The following is a 21,102-nucleotide window of genomic DNA, read 5'->3' as shown; positions in this document are numbered from 1 at the left end:
GTTTGGGCCCAATTGGGTCTGGGCCGGACACCGGGTCGGGTCCGGGCCCGAAGCTTATTTGGACACCTCTAGAATATCCTTTGGTTTCCTAATTTTCTATTTGACTTTTAAGCTCTATTGAAGCTTTTTTTTTCCTACCTGGGCCCAATTGGGTCTGGGCCGGACACCGGGTCGGGTCCGGGCCCGAAGCTCATTTGGACACCTCTAGAATATCCTTTGGTTTCCTCATTTTCTATTTGACTTTTAAGCTCGATCTATTGAAGCTTTTTTTTTCCTACCGAAAAAATGGGGCAAGTTGTTATATCATTGTTGAACTTTGAGTTTGTGTTATATATTATATTATATATTATATCTTTGTTTTCCAGTAACACTCTTTGTTGCCGACGATCATCGGCGATAGGGGTTGATGACTATTGGTGATGGGTTCTTTGGCAACGAAGATTTTCCTAGCGCTGATGTATATCAGCAACAGATTATTTGGCGTTAGCTATGAATATACCCGTAGCTGATTATTTATTTTCTACTAGTGAGTATCGTATCTGAACCACGTAAAGTTCTTATTGTTTGATTATAGTAATTGTGTTGTTTATTTTATATTTTTACGTAATGTATTCTTAGGTCGGCTTCGTATCCATTTTGGTTCCCAACATATATGAGTCTAACTTTCTCAGATACCTTTTTCTTTCTTTCTTTCTCTTTTTTTTTGGAAAATTCTTTCTACCCTTGAGCAAAAGTCAATGCGGCGCCTCCACCTCACCAAAAATGGTCAACTGCTCAACTTCTTCTACTTTAGCTACAATGTTTTAACTTTTAAATCTATTTCCCACGAATCTTAAGTATTAATTAAAAATAATCTCATCTTCTTTAATGGACATTGAGTAACAAAGTAAATACTCCTCCATCACACTCCCCCATCCCATGCTCTGCCACCTCCTTCACACTCCTCCTCCCTCCAGCACCCCTCCTCCTGTACTACTTGAATCCCGGCCTAATAGTTTGTAGTAGCAGACGACAAGGTGTGGGAAAGGAGAGGAGAGGAAAGGAAGAGAGAGAGGAGGAGATCTGAGAATACATCACTGGACAAAGGGAGGTCATGGTAAAGAAGGAGAGGAGATTGAAAGAGAAGGTCATGATATTGAAGGAGGAGGAAGGAATTACTTAAGTAAATACCACATATGCTATATTGGTTCTGAAGTTATATTATTCTTTTTTGTAGGAACATCAAAAAGATGGTGGACAAGCTTTAAATGAAGGAAGGAAACAAATAGCACCAACGCGGACAAGAAGTAAGAGCGATGATATTTCAAGGAGGCATAATCTTAAAGCTATTGCACTTAAAGACCATATAATTTCCCTTACTTTACACTTGTATACACTTACTTATTTTTGGCAGCACTTATTTATCCTAAAGTAAATTCAGACTTATATTGGTCTCAAGGAGTTAGTGCTTATTAAAAAATGACAGTCTCTTCAATTTTCATCCTAAATATGGTAAACTCAAGATTACACATCTTATTTTTACTGATGACTTGATGTTCTTCTCCAAAGGAGATTTATACTCAGTTAATAAGCTCTATCAATGTGTTAAAAATTTTGGTCTTATTTCTGGGCTTGAAACAAATCCTGAAAAATGTTCTATCTACTATAGGGGTGTTGATGAACCAGTCAAGACCAATATAAGCAATTGTCTAGGATTTTCAGCAGGGGTATTACCATTCAAGTATATTGGAGTTCTCCTTATGACAAAAAGGATGTCTTTGTTGGACTGTTATCCTCTCTTCAAAAGGATTGAGGGACAATTCAAAAAATGGATTAATCACAGGAACCTCTCTTATGCAGTCCTCTCTTCAAAAGGATTGAGGGACAATTCAAAAAATGGATTAATCACAGGAACCTCTCTTATGCAGGGAGACTTCAGGTCATCAAAAGAGGGACAATTCAAAAAATGGATTAATCACAGGAACCTCTCTTATGCAGGGAGACTTCAGGTCATCAAAATTGTAATTCTTAGAGTTCAAATCTATTGGACATCAAATTTTATCCTACCTAAAAGTGTGCTTCAAAGAATAGATGATCTTTGTAGAATGTTTCTGTGCGGAAAATCTGCTCAATCTGACAGAACAAGAACTTCTCTAGTTGCCTGGGAGAGAGTTTGTTTGGGTAAAAAAACAAGGAGGTTTGGGTACTTTTTCCGCCTCAAACTGGAATGTTGCTTCTGCATTACATAGCATCTGGTTTATTCACATCAACAAGGAATCTTTGTGGATTAAATGGATCCATGGAACATACTTAAGGCACAAGGACATTTGGCAAGTTAAAGCTAGATCAGGAGACTCTTGGAATTGGAAGCAATTGTTAAAGGTCAGGGATAAAATGATTGGTTTCTGTAGGGGAATTGACAACCTGAAAATGTTTATAAGTTCTTGTTACAAAAATGCTAAGCTCAAGCTGTCAACACTGTATAATGCTCTTTCTCCTGCTACGACCAATGTGCCATAGTACAACATTGTTTAGGAGGAATCGAATGCTCCTAAACACTCTTTTGTGCGCTGGTTGGTATTTCAGGACAGATTACTCACACAAGATAGGCTTCTGAAGAGAGGAATAATCAACACAAATATTTGCTACCTCTGTTCTGGTGCAAGTTTGGAAACTAGAGATCACTTATTTTTCGAATGCTCATACTCTAGTAATGTTTGGAATTGCATCATAGAGTGGTTGAAGTTCAATTGGAAATCATGTCAATGGAACCATATATTGGATTAGTATTCCAACAGGTTAAGAGGAAAGGGATTCAAGCAAAAAAATTAAGAGGATGACCTTAACAACTACAATTTATTGCATATGGAGAGAGGGTAATGTCAGATTTTTCAGCAGAAATGCAAATCAACATATCAATTGACAAGAGAAATTCAGTTTGATATTATGACTTTAGTGCTCAATAGTTCATTATATGTATTTTGGGATCAGGCAATCCTTTAAGGTGCTATGGTTTTTTGTTTCAGCAATTTTTTTGCTTTCTCAGTTGATGATTATACTGAACATTTAGGTGTACATAAACTCTTTTTCATTTTGGTTATGAAATAAATTTTTTCACTGACCAAAAAAAATTCAAACTTATATACCATCGCTTGTATATGGATAGCACTAATATGCCTGAAATTTTTTAAAATTTACACTTAATTACCCTAAAGTTTTTAAAAATTGCTCTCAAAAGTATAAAATTTTTATTACTAGTTTAATTCCTTCAAAACTTGTGTTATTGTTACCTATTTTAGTTCCTTTACTCTAAATTATAAGTTTTATACATGCATGTGTTCCAATGGGAAGAGCACAACGAGAAATTAGAAACAAAAAAAAGTTAATTGCACTTAAATACCTTATTGTTTTAACTATGATATACTTATATAACCATATACTTATTTCTAGTAGCTACCTTAAACCTTTTAAAACTTACACATGTATACCCTTTCTAATTTTTGGTAGCACTTATATACCCTAAAGTTTTTAAAACTTGCACTTAATCAACGCAAAATTTATAAAAGTGTATCTTAAATATCCCAAATTTTTTAAAATTTATATTTAACTACCCTCAATTTTGCATAGGGGAAGATATTGCAGTGTTAGTTTTAATAACTTTAGGGTATTTAAGTGCAAGTTTCAAAACTTTAAGGTATACAAGTGCTGATGCAACAAGTGAAGGTATACAAGTGTAATTTTTTAAACTTTATGGCATAAAATACTACCAAAAACAAGTGAGGGGAAACTATAGGGTACTTGAGTACAATTACACCATACAAAAACTATAGGGTACTTTAAGTTAGCGTACTTTATGGAATAAGTGCATAAGTGCAAATACTATAATCTTTACACGTTGGTATAGCTTCTTATATGTTAACCTTCTATGTATTACAGCCTCAACAAGACACCCATGATCACAAATATGCGTATGAGCCTATTATAGATATATAACATTAAGTAATGGAAATACTATAAATTTTAAAACTTTCACATGTATACTCTTTCTAATTTTTGGTAGCATTTATATACCTTAAATTTTTAAAAGTTACACTTAATGAATGTAAAGTTTATAAAAGTGGATCTTACAATCCCGAAGTTTTAAAACTTATAGTTAAATACCCTTAAATTTTCATAGGGAAGGATAATACAGTGTTAGTTTTAATAACTTTAGGGTATTTAAGTGCAAGATTTCAAAACTTTAAAGTATACAAGTGCTGATGCAACAAGTGAAGGTATACAATTGTAAGTTTTTAAAACTTTATGGTATAAATTGCTGCCAAAAACAAGTAAGGGGAAACTATAGGGTACTTGAGTGCAATTACACCAAAGAAAACTATAGGGTACTTTTAAGCATAAGATACTTTATGGCAAAAGTGCAAAGTAGTATAAACTATAGGGTACTTGAGTGCAAATATTCCAAACAAAAAAACGATGAGAGGTTAATTGTTGGTGGTGTTGTGGCGTTTTACCATCAAGCCTGAGGCGACAACGGGGCTGGAGCGATGTTGTGGAGGTACTTGAGTGCAAATAGTCCAAACAAAAAAAAAAATGACGAGAGTTTATTAGCATTTGACTTCATTGTATCATTGATTATACACACGGTAGGCTAATGTTACAACTTATCTCATGTACTATCAATGTCTTAAGTCAATGGTTATAAACCTCAGGTGTTATGCATACCTAGAACTTGCAATACAGCTCGCAATGTGATGTTTAATTGTTTTTCGCCTAATATATTAACTAAACTATAGATCAAAAATTTCTAAACTATGTTTAAATTTGTTTTCTCATAGGCATTGTCATATTTAAAATCCATATAATAAATTGTTCAAGCACACCATTCGACTCGTTAATATTAAGCCTATCCTCAAAACATGTTAGTTAGCACTTGATAAAATGTATTCAACTTGCTGATGCGAAATTTTTTTTTGCAGGATTGCATTGATTCTTCTTCTTTTGGTTATCATATATGTCGTGCTTGCTTTTATGAGTTACAATTAAACAAAACAAAGGCAATTAAACCAAACGAAGGCAAAGTAGGGGAAACTATAGGTGAAACTATAAGTACTTGAGTGCAATTAAAACCAAACAAGGGTTGCCTTATGTTATAAGTGTGAATATGGTACTTTATGGCATAAGTGCAAAGTAGGTGAAACTATGGGTACTTTAGTGCAATTAAACCAAACAAGGGTTGCCTTATACTACCGAACATGGGGCAACAATAGGAATTTTGAAATGAGAGTACATCAAAAATCTGCTAGAAAATAGTCTAGCAACCAAAACTGAAGAAAAAACTCAATCTGTTTACAATTTTTCTATTCTATCTCTCAAATGCTCAGGAACATCTTCATGAAGTATCTTTTGGAGTATTGAAATTTTTATTTCTCTAACAAGCTGATCAGAACTCCGGCTTTTTTGCTGGAAAATCCTCATATTCCTTTCCTTCCATATCCAGTAAACTGTTGCTGACAAAATCATTCTCTTTAACTTCTTTATGAAACCAAACCCCCTCAAGTTATTAGTATACCAGTCTATCACCTGATCCCAGTTGCATGATCTCCATGTATAATCCAACCAACCCATCATTTTGTTCCACACATCAGAAGTATAAAGGCATTCGAAGAACAGGTGCCTACAGGATTCTAATTGACTGGTAGAGTTAGCACACAGGATACACTGATTTGAATTCAGTATTCCCATGCTACACAACCTTTCCTTAGTCAAAAGCCTTGAGAGGATAACAAGCCATAAAATCACTGAATGTTTGGGATAGTGCAATCCTCCCCATACTGTGTTCGACCAGGGTACATTTGCTGCAGGAGAGATGGCATGATAGACAGAGGAAATATGAATTTTACCATTGTTGTGACATCCATTGATGACTCTTTGTAGATTATTCACATTCCCAAAATTTCTCATAATCAAATCCCTCACCCTAAGGAGCTGTCTCCACATCCAGGAGTCGTTTTTCTTTGGTTGAACTTGCCAGATCCCCAAGTGTTGTAGATAGTTGCCATGTACCCATTTAATCCACAACAAATCCTTCTTTGTGTGTATCATCCACAGCAGCTTAATAGCTGCAGCATAGTTCCACTTCTTGGCAGAAAAGAGACTCAACCCTCCAGATTTTTTATCTTTGCATACTTCAGACCACGAAACAAGGTGAATTTTGTTTCCCCACAAGAAAGCAGAGCATAACTTGTCAATTTTTTCCAATACCTTGATCGGCAAGATGTAGTTACTTGTCCAATAAATTTGAATCCCTAGGATGACAGTTTTGATTAGCTGGATTCTCCCAGCATATGACAAGGTTCTCCCAGATTGCCAGTTTTGAAGCTGTTCAGAAACTTTAGAGATCAAAGGAGAACAGTCCAAGTATGAGAGCCTTTTAGAGATCATAGGCATTCCAAGATATCTCATTGGTAAGGAGCCCTCAGAGAAGTTAAGGTATGTACATATCTGAGCTTTAGCATCTTCTTCAATCCCACACAAGAACACTGTGCTTTTACTTGAGTTTGCCTCCAGACCAGAGACACAACTGAACTCTTGAAGACAGCTGTACACTTTAGAAACTGAATCCATATCTGCTCTACAAAATAGTAACAAGTCATCAGCAAATATTAAGTGTGTAATCCTCAATCTATTACATTTTGGATGGAATCTGAACTTTTTGTCAGTGCTAAGTGACTTTAACTTCCTGGATAGGTACTCCATACCAAGCACAAACAAGTAAGGAGATAAAGGATCTCCTTGTCTTAATCCTCTAGCTCCTTCAAAATATCCGTGCAGTGATCCATTAATTGACAGAGAGAACTTAGGAGTAGAGATGCATTCCATCACCCATTTAATCATGTTATTTGGGAATCCCAGTCCTGACAGCATAGACTTAATAAAACCCCAGCTTATCATGTCAAAAGCTTTACGTAGGTCAATGCTTAGGACAGCTCTAGGGGAGACATGCCGTCTACCATAATGCTTAACAAGCTCATGAGCTAGAAGAATGTTATTAGAAATAAGCCTTCCTTTAACGAAGGCACTTTGTGCTTCATCAATGAGATCCCCAATAACACTCTGAATTCTGTTTGACATAATTTTTGATATAACTTTATAAATGCAATTGCAGCAAGAGATTGGTCTGTAGTCAGAAGGAGATCTGGGATTGAGAATTTTAGGCACAAGAGTAATAGAAGTTGAATTAAAGGCACCTAGGAGCTTCCCAGATTGAAAGAATTCCTCAACTGCTTTGCACAGATCATCGCCAATGATATCCCAGGAAGTTTTAAAGAAGGATGCACTAAAGCCATCTGGACCAGGGCTTTTATCATCAGGCATTGTGTAGACTGCTTGTTTTATTTCCTCCCTAGTGACTGGAGAACCTAGCATTTGCTTTTGATTTGATGAGAGAGTAGGGCCATTTGCAATAATAGCTGGATCAGGTTCAGTAGTATTCCCAGTGGTACCCATGAGACCCTTGTAGTAATCAATGAGTTCAGTGATAATTAAGTCCATATCAGAGACTCTATTTCCATCCTCAGTATATAAGGACAACACCCTGTTTTGATGCCTTCTAGCTTTCATGAGGGAGTGAAAGAAATGAGAGGATTTGTCCCCATGCACAGCCCACTTAATGTTTGCTTTCTGCCTATAAAAGGATTCCTCACATTGCAACAGTGAAGTGTATTTCTTCAAGCATTCCTTTTCTTTGGATATAAGTTGAGAGTTAAAAAGATCATTACTCAATTGGTTCTGAGTGTCAGACAGCTCTTGTTTAGCTCGCAATACCTGCTCACTGATATTCATGAAATGCCTTTTATTTAAATCCTTAAGAGCAGGTTTGAGCATTTTAAGCTTAGAATGGAGTTTGAACATGTAGTATCCATGTATATCTTGCTCCCAGATAGACTTGACAATTGAGAGAAACTCAGGATGCTTTGTCCACATCTTGAAAAATTTGAAAGGCTTCTTACCCTGAAATTCCTCATCACCAACTGTCAGGAGAGCTGGAGAATGATCTGAACAAACAGGCATCATAAAATCCACCTGACTTGAAGTATATTGGAGAATCCATAAATCATTAACTAGGACTCTATCTAATCTGCACCACACTCTTGTTTGAGCCTCTTGTTTATTATTCCAAGTAAAGAAACAACCAGTGGACTTTATGTGCACCAATTGACTAGCAGAAATGAAATCTTGAAAATCACCTGTATCAGTGTCAGTAGTTGGAGTACCCCCCAGTTTTTCATCATTGTTGAGTATTGCATTAAAGTCTCCTCCAATCAACCATGGACAATCAACAACTAGCTTAAAGTTAAGAAGGTCCTGCCAAAGTGTTTTTCTACCCTCTCTTTGATTAAGAGCATATACCACAGTCAACAAGCATGAAAGTCTTCCATCTTTTGATTGAACTGAACATGTTATATGTTGTACAGAGGCATTGACACATTGAATTGTAAGTATGTCACTATTCCAAAGTATCCATATCCTCCCATTACCAGCTTCCTGAATATTAGAAGTCCATTCCCAGTGCTTTGCTATTTTACCTGCTATTTTTCCCATTTTTTCTTTGGAAAGTTTTGTTTCCAATAGAGCTATAAAGGAAAGCTTGTAATCGTGAATGAATTGCTTCACAATTAAATGTTTAGAGGATTTATTGAATCCTCTAATATTCCAAATGGCAAGATGCATTATTGACCACCACCCCTGTCAATATAGCAGGGGTCAAAATCAAAGACCTGTGGATCCAGAGGAGAAAATTGGGATGCTTGAATTGAATCTCTTGGAGCAGTTGTTATTATTCTCCTTGCGACATTGGTCTTACTAACACTAGTAAATCCAGATGCATTAACTATTGGTGATGAGAATTGGTGGAAATTTGCTAAACCAGAATTTCTAAGTCTGATATTCTGATGTGCATGTTCCCCAAATACAGGATTTTTTCCTTTATCTGGAAAAGCATTAGCCTTATTTATTTGTTGTGATACATCAGAACTTTGCTGTGCATGTTTTCCAGCACTGTTGTCCCCTTTATCAAACAGGCCAGTAGCCCTCAAATTAGGACCAGATTGTGTGGTCTGCACCTTTCCAGCATCTAACCCATCACTTTTTTCTTGAGTGTGTACAGTGTCACTAGATAAAACCTGAGTAGCATTATCCACCAAAACATGATCAGGAGCAAGAGGGCCTGCTTGGACATGCTGTGCAGCACTCCCTTGTTTTCTATTAACAGGGATCCACATTTTTTTGACCCTTTGCCTTCTACAATTATCAGTTTCATGACCAATAATATTGCAATTTGAACACCATCTTGGCTTGAGCTCATAGATAATCTTCTGATTATAAACTTTTCCATCCGGCCCTTGTATTTCAACTGCATCTGGTAGCGGAGTTTTCAGAGGCAATTTAACCTCTAGAAGCACTCTAGCATAGCTTAGCCTTTGTCTAGTAGCAGTAAGCATATCTGTAGTTAAAGGGCGACCAATGAGGCTTGAAATCTTGCTAATACCTGTAGTACTCCATAGATTGAGTCTAAGATTTGGAAGTTGAATCCACATGGGATAGGAATAGTCTTGAACTTTCTCCATTTCCGTATCAATAGTCCATGGCTTAAGAACCAAAGGTCTAGAACCAAAAAACCAAGGTCCAGATTCCAAGATCTCTCTCATCTGCTGATCAGATTGGAAATCAAATAAGAATACTCCCTGCTTGAGCAAAGAAATTTTAGGAATTGAAATTCTGCCCCAAGCTTTGCTTATGTATGCTTCCATAGATCTAAACTTGACATTCAACCCTATAACATGCCCTATCAAAGAGAATTTCCAGAAATCTTCACCCTCCCTCCATTCTTCAGTAGAAAAAGTAACAGGAGCAGAGGTTGAGGGTGGAATGAAGTTAAGAGTCAATCCATTCCCTGGCTTCCTATTATCTGCAAAGAGACTCACAAAGGATTTTTTTTCCCCTTTGCTAACCTCATCACGTTGTTCTAAGTCCTCAGCATTGCCCTTATCCTCCCCTTCCAAATTAAGGGGGACAGGAGTATTGAGAATCTCAGCCCTAACTTTCTCCCCATCAGTAGGGGTTATGAACTCAAGATCCTTCTCTATTACCTCCGTTGACTCATCAAAAGCCTCAGAAAACTCATCATCCATAGCATCAGCCCAAGAGTTTGAGGTAGGGGACTTACCAAGATGGTTTGTAAGAACTGGGCCAGATCTGAGCAGGTCAGGCTCTGAGATTGACTTTGTTTTAGCCATTACTTCCTCCAGCAGGATCTTCTTCTTAGCTCCCTTCGGGCCAGTACTTGCCATCTCCATTTGCGCCCTAGATGTTGCTGGAAGCTCCTTCACTGTTACATTGCTTTCCTGAGATCCACTGGTTTCCATTGATCCCTCAAATTTATTAGCAGAAGAGGGATAGACGAAGATGGAGTCTCAAAGTAGCATCAACAATCCCCCTAGTGCCATTCTTCTTCTTCTTCTTCATGCGAGATCCAGGCAGTGGCGCACGATAGCAGGAAGAAATCGCCCACTATCATACGCCTAACTAACTGCCCCTTCTTTTGGAGTGTTAACCAGCCCGGATGGGCGACGTTGGGGCTAGGGATGCACTGGGGCAGCGGCGGGCGAAGATGGGACAGCTGGCGACGCTAGGGCGGCGGGCGACGTTGGGCCGGCGACGCTAGAGCATCGGCGATGCTGGGGATGATCAGCGTCTTAAAGGTGACGATGAACAGTTTAGCGAGTTTGATGAAGATGAATAGTACGTATGCGATATTTTTTTACAATAGCTAGGGTTTAATTAATATTACAACTGGCGGTTAGAGGGATGATTAGGAGAAGTTATGGGGGATTTTGGATTTCGGGTTTCGGGTTTTACTTGGGGGTTTGGGGATTTTGATTGTGGGTCTTGTTAATTAATAGTAATAGGTTTTACTATAAATCCTATTATGATTAGGAGTATCATCAATGATGGTAAATGATGGTAATGGAACCCTTCGTCTTTAAGGAGACCCAATAACGACGATATTAGGATCAAATCAATGAAGGGATTAGAAAGCCGTTATCCCATCTCACATCGTTCTACTAATATTTATAATCACTCGACGAAGGTTTAAAAACCCGTCGTTATTATATGAATATTAATGACGGTCAACTGGTCCCTTCACTAATTATGATCGTTAAATACCGAATTTTTTGTAGTGGAAGGTCATGGTAGAGAAAGGAGTAAAGGAAGAAAATTGTGAAGGTTGGGAGGAGGTGAAGGCGTAGTTGAGAGTGAAGGTTGATGGAGGATACGATCATGATAAGAACAACATTCACTTAGGTAACTAGAACGGACAAAATTTAACCAATAAAAATTAAGTAAAGTATGTTTCTAGTAATTTTTTATGGTTACTATTTACAATTTGGCTAACTTTTAAGTTTTCTATTTAACTTTTACGTTTTAGTAATTTTTTATGGTTACTATTTACAATTTGGCTAACTTTTAAGTTTTCTATTTAACTTTTACGTTTTCTAGTTACCTTTTACTAATGCATATCATGATTCTACTTGTTTTTTTATTAATTATCTTTACATCTACTGGTTAACCTGTATGTTTTATGGTCAACTTTGGTGGTGTTGTGATAAGTTGAAGTTGGCGTCTTTGTCAATTTTTGAACAAGGGTTGGGAAAGATGTGTTGATAGGGTCTAGATAAGTTGAAGTTGGCGTCTTTGTCAATTTTTGAACAAGGGTTGGGAAAGATGTGTTGATAGGGTCTATTAAGGGGGTGTTTGTTTCAAAAAAAATTGGCATTTGGGTGGGATTTTAAATCCTAGGATCAAAAAGTAGGTTTTTTTTGGGTTTTAGAATTCCATAAAACTTGTTTGTTTCAAAACAAATTTTAGAATATCAAATCCCCAAATAATAAAAAATATCATATTTAAGGATTTGTAAAATCCTCTTTTTTGGGTGGGATGTGGGGTGGATTTCAAAAGTGTTAGACAAATTAAGGATTTCAAATTCCAAAAAATTTAAAACAAACAAAAATATTACAAATTATAGTATTCCAAATCCTAAAATATTGTTGAAACAAACAAAGTTTTAGGAATCCCAACCCATAACAAATTACTTTGATTTTAAATCCTATAGTGAAATCCATATCCTAAAATTATAGGATTTTTTGAAACAAACACCTCCTAACTCCATTGACCACACAAACACCAATGGAGTGGAGACTTTGGGAACGACGATCAACATCAAGTGGGTTCTCTTGGTCCTTGAATGATATTTTCTGTGGAGAAGAATTGGAAAAAGCAAATTTTTGGTCATAAGTCGACTCATGCACAGGCATAAGTCGACTTATGGTAAGTCGACTTATGTTGGTGCATGAGTCGACTTACGTTATGTTCTGGATTGTTGGTTTTCGCTCTGCCAAGTCGACTTATCAGGTCTGATAAGTCGACTTATGATCTCTTCTCCAGTTGCTGTTTTTCGCTCTGCCAAGTCGACTTATGCAGACTGATAAGTCGACTTATGACGGGTTTTTTGGAAAGTTAGAGTTCCTATTTGCAGTCTGTTTGGGTTTCTGTTTTGGTATAAATACCAATACGATTTGAGGGTTTTGTGAGGAGAGTTTTGGGGTTTTGGAGCACAGAAAAAGAGAGATCTTTCTGAGCTATTTGTTAGGGTTATTGGTTGAGAGATTGAGAGATTTGTTGGTGAGATTAGTTGGTTCGTTTGAGCGATTTGTAATCTCAATTTGTACTCTCCTTCTCTATTAGTGAAAACCCACCCCCTTCTTGCCCCGTGGACGTAGGCAATTTGCCGAACCACGTAAAACCTTGGTGTTTGTGTTTTGTTTGGTCTTTCTCTCGGCGTTCGTTGGTTTGGTTTCTCAAAGCATCAGTCACAACAAGTGGTATCAGAGCACGGGCAACGCTTGGGCTATTTGGAGGAGTAGATCGCTTTGGAAGTTCATCTAGGGCTTCGTTTGGTGATAAAGGTGGGATCTTTTTTTGTAAAAATCTCGTCTTTTTCAGTTTGGATCTATTTCTCGTTTGTTTCCGCATTGGTTTGGTGGTGCCTTGAGGATTATGGCCGAGAAAGAAGGAGTTGTGGGCAGTACTTCCGGCGTGAAGACCGTCCAAAGCTTGAATATCCACTCAATGAAGATTGATGTGGAAAAGTTCAATGGCACAAACAATTTTGGACTTTGGCGATGCGAAGTCATGGATGCGCTCAACGCGCAAAATTTGGAAGATACGTTGGAGTTGGACGGGAAACCGGACAACATTGATGAGAAGGTTTGGAAAAAGATGAATCGAACGGCGTGTGGTGTGATTAGGTCTTGTCTCACTCAAGATCTAAAGTATGATGTGATCAATGAGACTTCTGCAAAGAAGATTTGGGAGATCCTTGAGAGCAAGTATTTGACCAAGAGTGTGGAGAATCGCTTGCATTTGAAGAGGAGGCTTTACCGCTTCCAGTTGAAGAAAGGAACCTCCATTGGTGATCACATGAACCACTACACGAAGCTTCTTGCGGATTTGGCGAATGTGGATGTTAAGATTGAAGATGAGGACAAGGCGTTGTTGCTATTGAGTTCCTTGCCTGACGAGGAATATGAGACCTTCGTTCTTACTCTTATTAATGGGAAGGCATCTCTTTCGTATAGTGAGGTCACCGCTGCACTTGTGAATTATCAGCTTCGAAAGAAGGATAAGGAGACTTCGTTTGAGCCGGTAGCGGGGGCGTTGGTCGCAAGAGCAAAGGGTCCAAACCGTAGTGGGAGGTCGCAGTCTAGAGGGGCACATCTTGGAGTTCGTAAGAATCAATGTGCCTTTTGCAAAGAAGATGGACATTGGAAAGCCGATTGCCCAAAGTTAGTTGATCGAGCCGGGAAGAATAAGGGAAAAGCTATTCAAGCTTCAGAGGCGAATGTTGTCAAGGCTAGTGGCAACGATTCAGATTCGGATTCTTCGGGCTACTCGTTATCTGCACTGCCGTCAGTTTGTGTTGCCTACTCTACAGAGTGGATATTGGATTCGGGTGCTACATACCACATTTGCCCTAGGAGGGATTGGTTCTCCAGCTTTCAGGAGTTGGAAAGAGGGGATTTCGTGCTCATGGGGAATGATCACAAATGCTCTATTGGTGGTATTGGTACTGTTCGGATCAGGATGAGTGACGGGGTGATTCGGGAGTTGGTTGGAGTGAGGTTCGTTCCTCAGTTGAAGAAGAACATCATTTCACTTGGAGCTTTGGAGGCAGCTGGCTATAGGGTGACCTTGGCGGATGCACGCTTGAAGGTTACATTTGGGTCCATGATTGTGATGAAGGGCGTCAGAAGAAGAAATTTGTATTATTTGCACGGAAGCACGGTGATTGATAGGGAAATGACGACTTCATCAGATTCGGCTAGACTGTGGCATTGTTTGGTGCTGGGGTATATGATTGGTAATACCGTGCATTGGTTGTTGAGGAGTGCTATGACCTGCAGATTGAAGTCCTGTGAGCACATTAGGATGAGCGAGACCGTGGTGGAGTTTGGCACTTCTATCCATCGAGCGAGGGGTCTTTTTGGAGGTGTTCAGTCAGGCATTTGGGGGCCTTCCAAGGAGGCATCATTGGGAGGTAATCGTATCTTGGTTTCCACAGTTGGTGATTGTTCTAGGCATTATTGGGTCGCGACCAGTTCCCGTTGGTGTAAAGTCCTAGAAGTCAACAACAATTGGAAGAAGTGTATTGGCAGAAAGGTAACTCATTGTTTCAGCTTTGGTAGGGGTCCTTTCTTGCGTTGGTGCCGAGCTCACGGCAATAGGAGACACTTCATTGGTGTGGAGACTTTGGGGCGACGAGATGAGATGACAGTTTCGATGGGTCGTTCCTTTCTGGAGGAGGATCGGCGTTTGATGTCGAGCATTGGCATTGGTGTGCGGGCTTCGACATATTTGGGTCATCTTATGCATAGGTCGCCGACTGCTGCTTTAGGAGTTATTAGATCTGGTGGAGCTGCTTCAGATTTTGGGTCGCGTCGGATATTTGGATACCCAGCATTTGGTCACATCGTGGATGTGAGATTGGATCCGATTGCGCGTTTGGGGTTCGGAGGCTCAGTTGATTATCGTTTGGGAGCTTCTGATTTTGTTCTGAGCAGGTATGTCACTTTTGACTCTCGGCAGGTGGAGAGTGTTGATCAGGTCATTTGGATATCGCAGCAGGTGGAGAGTGATGCTACTCCACGTTGGGTGGAGATTACTCCACATACTCCAGATCATACTGCGTCATTTGGGATTCCAGCTAAGGTGACACAGGTTGGAGATCATTTGGTTTTGGATGCAGATGATGGATTGGTTTTGGATTCAGTTGCAGCTGGTAGATATAGTTTGGATATGGCCATTGGTTTACCTCAGGTGGAGGTGTTTGATTTGTCTCAATTTGGGGTCATTGGGAATACTATCAGTTGCAGATCGTTTGGTGATATTGGAGAAGAGTTGCAGACTTTTCTATTTGATTGAGGGCCTTTGGAGGCCGTTTGGGTGAACTACGTGAAGGCTTGATTCCTTGGGCAAAGGATACGTAGGCAGTCATTTTGATGCAGCCGATTTGGTGAGCGACATCGACATTTGGGGTGAGTGTTCACACTCTCATTTGGGTCTCAGCATGTGAGGCATTTGTTTGGTTGGTGTCGGCTCAGTTTTGGGAAAACTTCGCCGAGGTGGAGAATTGTGGAGAAGAATTGGAAAAAGCAGATTTTTGGTCATAAGTCGACTCATGCACAGGCATAAGTCGACTTATGGTAAGTCGACTTATGTTGGTGCATGAGTCGACTTACGTTATGTTCTGGATTGTTGGTTTTCGCTCTGCCAAGTCGACTTATCAGGTCTGATAAGTCGACTTATGATCTCTTCTCCAGTTGTTGTTTTTCGCTCTGCCAAGTCGACTTATGCAGACTGTTAAGTCGACTTATGACGGGTTTTTTGGAAAGTTAGAGTTCCTATTTGCAGTCTGTTTGGGTTTTTGTTTTGGTATAAATACCAATACGATTTGAGGGTTTTGTAGGAGCAAATCTGGGGATTTTGGAGCACAGAAAAGAGAGATCTTTCTGAGCTATTTGTTAGGGTTATTGGTTGAGAGATTGAGAGATTTGTTGGTGAGATTAGTTGGTTCGTTTGAGCGATTTGTAATCTCAATTTGTACTCTCCTTCTCTATTAGTGAAAACCCACCCCCTTCTTGCCCCGTGGACGTAGGCAATTTGCCGAACCACGTAAAACCTTGGTGTTTGTGTTTTGTTTGGTCTTTCTCTCGGCGTTCGTTGGTTTGGTTTCTCAAAGCATCAGTCACAACATTTTCTTCATTCATGCACGCCGTGACGCCCCTGGTTCCGGGCCAGCCAACGTTGATTTTTTTTCCCTTTAAGCTCTTTTTTTAACATATTTTGGTCCTAGACTTGAGATGTCTTTCCTTTATACAATATGTGAGCTTATTGACTTTGCTAAATGACCAAAATACCCTAGATGAGGGCCCTCGTTATACCAAGCTGATTCCGTTTGCAGTTTTTGTCACCTACAGGTGTTGTATTAGTATTTATCCTGCCACGACTCTAATCGGTATCGTCATATATCTACTCAAAAACTCAACGAGTCCCTCCTCAAACCTGATCCCCTTACCTCCTCCTCAAAACCAAATCCCTCCATTCCCCGGCCCCAACAAAACCCATCGCTCAAGAAATTCCTTTTTGGGTGCTCAAATCAAAACCGTCATGGCCTCATCTTCTTTCCTCTTCTTCCCGATCAAGCCAAAACCCACATGCTCCCCTCCTTTCCTCCTCCTCCAAACTCAAATCAAAAGCTGTAATAGCCACCTCCTCCTCCTACCTGATTTCAAATCAAAACTTCCATGGCCACCCCCTCCTCCTCCTTGCGCCTGAGGCTTAAGCCATACCTCTTGGCCACCTCCCCTGTTCCTTCTCAAGAAGATGAGAAAAATAAGGAAGAAGAAGTAGAAGAAGAAGAAGAAGAAGAAGAAGAAGAAGAAGAAGCTCATGGCCACCTTTTCTCCTTGTTCTTCCTTCTCAAGCTTAAACCAAAACTCTGATGGCCCCCTTCTCCTCCTCCTCCCTCCTTCCTCCTCTTCCGACGAAGTCCTTGGTCTTATTTTCTGGGAACAAGAGGGAACAATGGGAATTTAATTAATCTAGGGAGTTTAATCTTGAGTTTTTTGACTTAGAGGAGGAAGCATGCCTTTCCTTTTAAGGGTATGGAGAAATTTTCTCCTAAATTTGAAGGTGGATTGGAATAAAGAAACTCAGGATTTTATGCCTTTCCTTTTTAGGTTTTTTGACTCTAGCTTGCACAATCTCAAGAAATGGGAAAAAAAAGCCTATTTTTTTATTCATATATATTGAACAGTAATGTACCATATATGCACATATTATAGATTGTTCTATAAAAGTCGGTAGAAACAAAGAAAAAATAATCAAAGGTGAGAGATTTAGGAACATCATCACCTGTGCATCCAACCAGAAACCAGCATTTTCGACCTCAAGAATACCCTTATTAGTCATGATAAGTGCAAGGGAGAAAGCATCCCTAGTAGACATCTTGCAGTAGAGGCAAACAAACAAGACACCAAAGAACTTGCCCAAAATACTAACCAACACCAAGAACTCAATGAACCCCCACTCCATTATGTATTTGAGCCCCGCAAGGTCAACTCGGAGCCCAGACTGCACCACGTACATAGGTAGAAACACCCCCTCCACCAGCCGCTCTAGTCGCTCCACCAGCGTCACCCCCAGTGGCTCTCCACCGGGTATCACTAGACCGAACAGGAATGCACCCATGTTCGTATGAAACCCAATGGCCTTGAGTAAACAACAGAAACAGGAAGCAATACTTTAGTTAGGAGTTGATTTGTGTGTCGTAATTGTAGATGCAATAAATACTCCGTATAGTAAATAGTGATAGTCCATGCAACATTTGTTATAGAAAATTAGGGTTAAGTTGGCAACTCTTAAACAAGTTTTAGTCTAAACCACTTTAGTTCTGGACTGATGGACTTTATGGCCAAAAACTAGCAAAAGAAAACTAATTTTAGTCCCATCCCAAATCTTGAGAAACTACGGTCAAAACTTATACTTGATCTATTGACGTAAATCACTATTAAGTCGAGTTGCCAAACAAACACACTAGTAGAAAAACGTCCAACCTAGACAGAAAAAACCGCCTAGGTTGCTTAGACTTCCGTCTAGGTTGATCAACCAAGACGAAAATCCGTCTAGAAAATTTCGTCTAGGACAATTCCGTCTAGTTTACTCAAACTAGACGGAATGCAACCTAGACGAAAAACGAAAATCCGTCTATGTAGCAACCTAGACGGAAATTCCGAATGAATTTCCGAATGCAAATACAGTGTTAAGTTAGTTTATAAAGCGTTGGATTTGTATCTTTTTTTCTGGAAATTTTTTTTATTATCATTGCAAAACATATTTAGTTAAGAGTTGTAATATTATTTACAGCTTAGAAGTGAACTCCATGAGCTTGATAACATGAAATTTGTTTTTAATTACTATGTTTTGCAGACATAATGTAAAAGAAAGCGGCCGTGCTCATTTACCTCACTAAGAACTCCACAGAGAAGCGCCAAAAAAATGACCGCAATCAAAGAAGGCTCATCAAGCAAACTCCCCTCGGGTGTCCTGTTCACAATCCAAACCGTCACCGGCCTCGCCACAAAAACAATAAACCCTATAAATCCCAGAAAAGCCAAGAAAGACATCCCCGACAGCAACAAATCCTTCTGCTTCGACCCAATTAAGTACGACTGGAACCCCGCACTGACAGTCAAGTTCACAAAATCAGCAATCAGCGACGCTGACATCGCCAGCCTCCCAAGCTTCGAGGTCAGTAAATTGAGCTCGGTCAACGTGCAGGTGAGAACAGTGTAGCTTGTCATGCTCCAGCGGTATGCGAAGGTAGAGATGAGGACTCTGTTGCGGAAGGAAGGTGGGATGTGGGATCGGAAGGCGTAGGCAAGGGAGAGGACGAGGAAGAAGGAGAGGAAGGTGCCGACTATGGCGACGGCGATTGCTTTTTTTCCGGTTTTTCGGATCATGTCCAGGTCAGTCTTGACGCCGATCATGAAGATGAAGAGCATGAAGGAGAGGAGGGAGAGGGTGTTTACGTGCTCCCAGCTGTTCATTGAGAAGAGGAGTTTTTCAAAGCCCATGCTGCGACCGATGAATGTTGGGCCCAAGAGCATTCCAGCCTGTGGATTTGCATGACATCAAAAGCGTGAATCATAATTTTCACTGATAAGAAATGTATCCCTGCGTAATTTTATCCATCTAGGTGTGAAAATTGTGATTAACCCTGTTAAGAAAATTTTCTAATAAAATTTGTAAGTTAAAAAGGGGTTTTCTCTGCACCCCTAAACTAAAGGGGAGTTTTCCGATATTTCGAAGGTTAGGGGGTTATCTATGACCCTTACACTTCTAAAACTCATGCTATTAACCTCATTTATTCTAACATTTTAATTTGATATTCCAACAAATTAATTATAAATGATACAAGCATGACAGATTATGATAAAAGAGAGAAATACATACAACAATCTGAGAGATGACTTTGGGCTGAGAGAGACGTTGGAGGATGGCGTGGACGGCACGAGTGGTGATGAAGACGAGGATGAGCTGATAGAGGAGAATGGGGAAGGAGAACTCGAGAGGGTTGTTTCCAAGCCCACACTCCTGCGGAGTTCGTCATCATGGCCCGATAGCAGAAGATGTCCTGCTTCATGGTTGGGTCTAGTTTTATGTAGACATCTGTCTTGTTATCGCTATCCATTGGTTTTTTTTTGTCCGCGTTCGTGCTCGAGCGTTCCTTGGCAGCAACAGGATGATGGTGAGGCGAAGAGGAGGAAGAAGATGTTTTTTTTTGGGGTTGGGGTTGGAAGCGGTCAACAGAACAATTGGAAACCGTTCTTTTGTTTGTTAATTTGTTTCTTCTTTAGCGTAGGATCTTAGTTTGAACGCGGTATTTGTGATGGTATTAGTCGTTGGCTTTAGAGAAACCCTATAATTAGCTATCTTGATCTTGATCAATAATATTGTTTTATAAAGTAAATCCCTTTTGATTTATCTTTCTTTTTTTAAATTTAGTGTTTTCTAAATATTGGTCCCCTAAATCTTTCATATTTTGAAGTTAGTACCCCATTATATTTTGAAAGGTGTTTTTGTCTTATATATCCGAAATACTTTTTCTTATTATCTTTAAGCATAAACATCACCCTATTTCCAAACAATATTTACAGAAACAAAAAAAAAAAAAAATAAAATAAAAGCTCCAAAATACCCTTGTATTTTCCCCTCTTCTCTTAACCCATAACTCAGTTCTTTTCTCTTCTCATTCTCGCCATTCCTTCCATCTCTTTGTTTTGGCCTTCCTCCACCTCGTCCAATACCCCTCCTCCTCCTCCTCCTCATCCCTCTCCCGCTCCCAACATCCCACATGCATGTTTCACCTTCTCATCATAAACTTACAGATTGATTTTGATGTTATACTTCATAACTTGTTAATTACGATAAATTTAGTTGTTAACCACAAACAATTAATTACCAAATTATCCTAGTGAAATAAATCCCTAATCAATTCCACCCCCTTATATATTTCTAGCTTCAACTTTTGAGAAAGGGGATATTTTCAAAAAATCAGGTCATTCAAAATCAATAGATTCATATCTAATATTTCAGAATCTTCTCTACTTAATTTGTGATCAAGTTAATTTTTTTGGCTGTTGCTTGGAAGGAATTACTTCTGGTATCATTACAACAAATGTTGAATATAAAATAATAATTTAAATGTATAAATGCACTTGGACGGACCCTTTTATGTTCTAATTTTATTTTTTAAGTTATAAATTGAAAATGTAATATTGGTTAATACATATTAAAGTGCAACATTGGTTGAATACAATATAATTTAATATATATTAGAATCGTCTCTAATTTGTGATCACGTCAATTTTTTTTTGCTGTTACTTGGAAGAAGTTACTTCAGGTAAGTTGCTTTCTGTTGTTAGAATTTGGATTTCAATGCCC

General features: G+C 39.0%; 1 protein-coding gene across 1 annotated transcript in view; it reads right to left on the bottom strand.

Moving 5' to 3' along the window:
• Positions 1-19,929, bottom strand: part of LOC109846821 (cation/H(+) antiporter 15-like) — a 26,370-nt gene extending 6,441 nt beyond the window's left edge. The window contains exons 1-3 of the mRNA XM_020416064.1: positions 19,612-19,929; positions 18,621-19,271; positions 17,512-17,868 (exon numbers count right to left, since the gene is read on the bottom strand). Coding sequence (XP_020271653.1) covers positions 17,512-17,868; positions 18,621-19,265 — 1,002 coding nt within the window. The 5' untranslated portion in view covers positions 19,266-19,271; positions 19,612-19,929. The remainder of the gene's footprint in view (positions 1-17,511; positions 17,869-18,620; positions 19,272-19,611) is intronic.

The sequence above is a fragment of the Asparagus officinalis genome, chromosome 7 (assembly GCF_001876935.1).
Source record: "Asparagus officinalis chromosome 7, Aspof.V1, whole genome shotgun sequence".
Lineage (NCBI taxonomy): Eukaryota > Viridiplantae > Streptophyta > Magnoliopsida > Asparagales > Asparagaceae > Asparagus > Asparagus officinalis.
The sequence above is the reverse complement of the archived record's forward strand: the minus strand, read 5'-3'. Positions and strand labels throughout refer to the sequence as shown.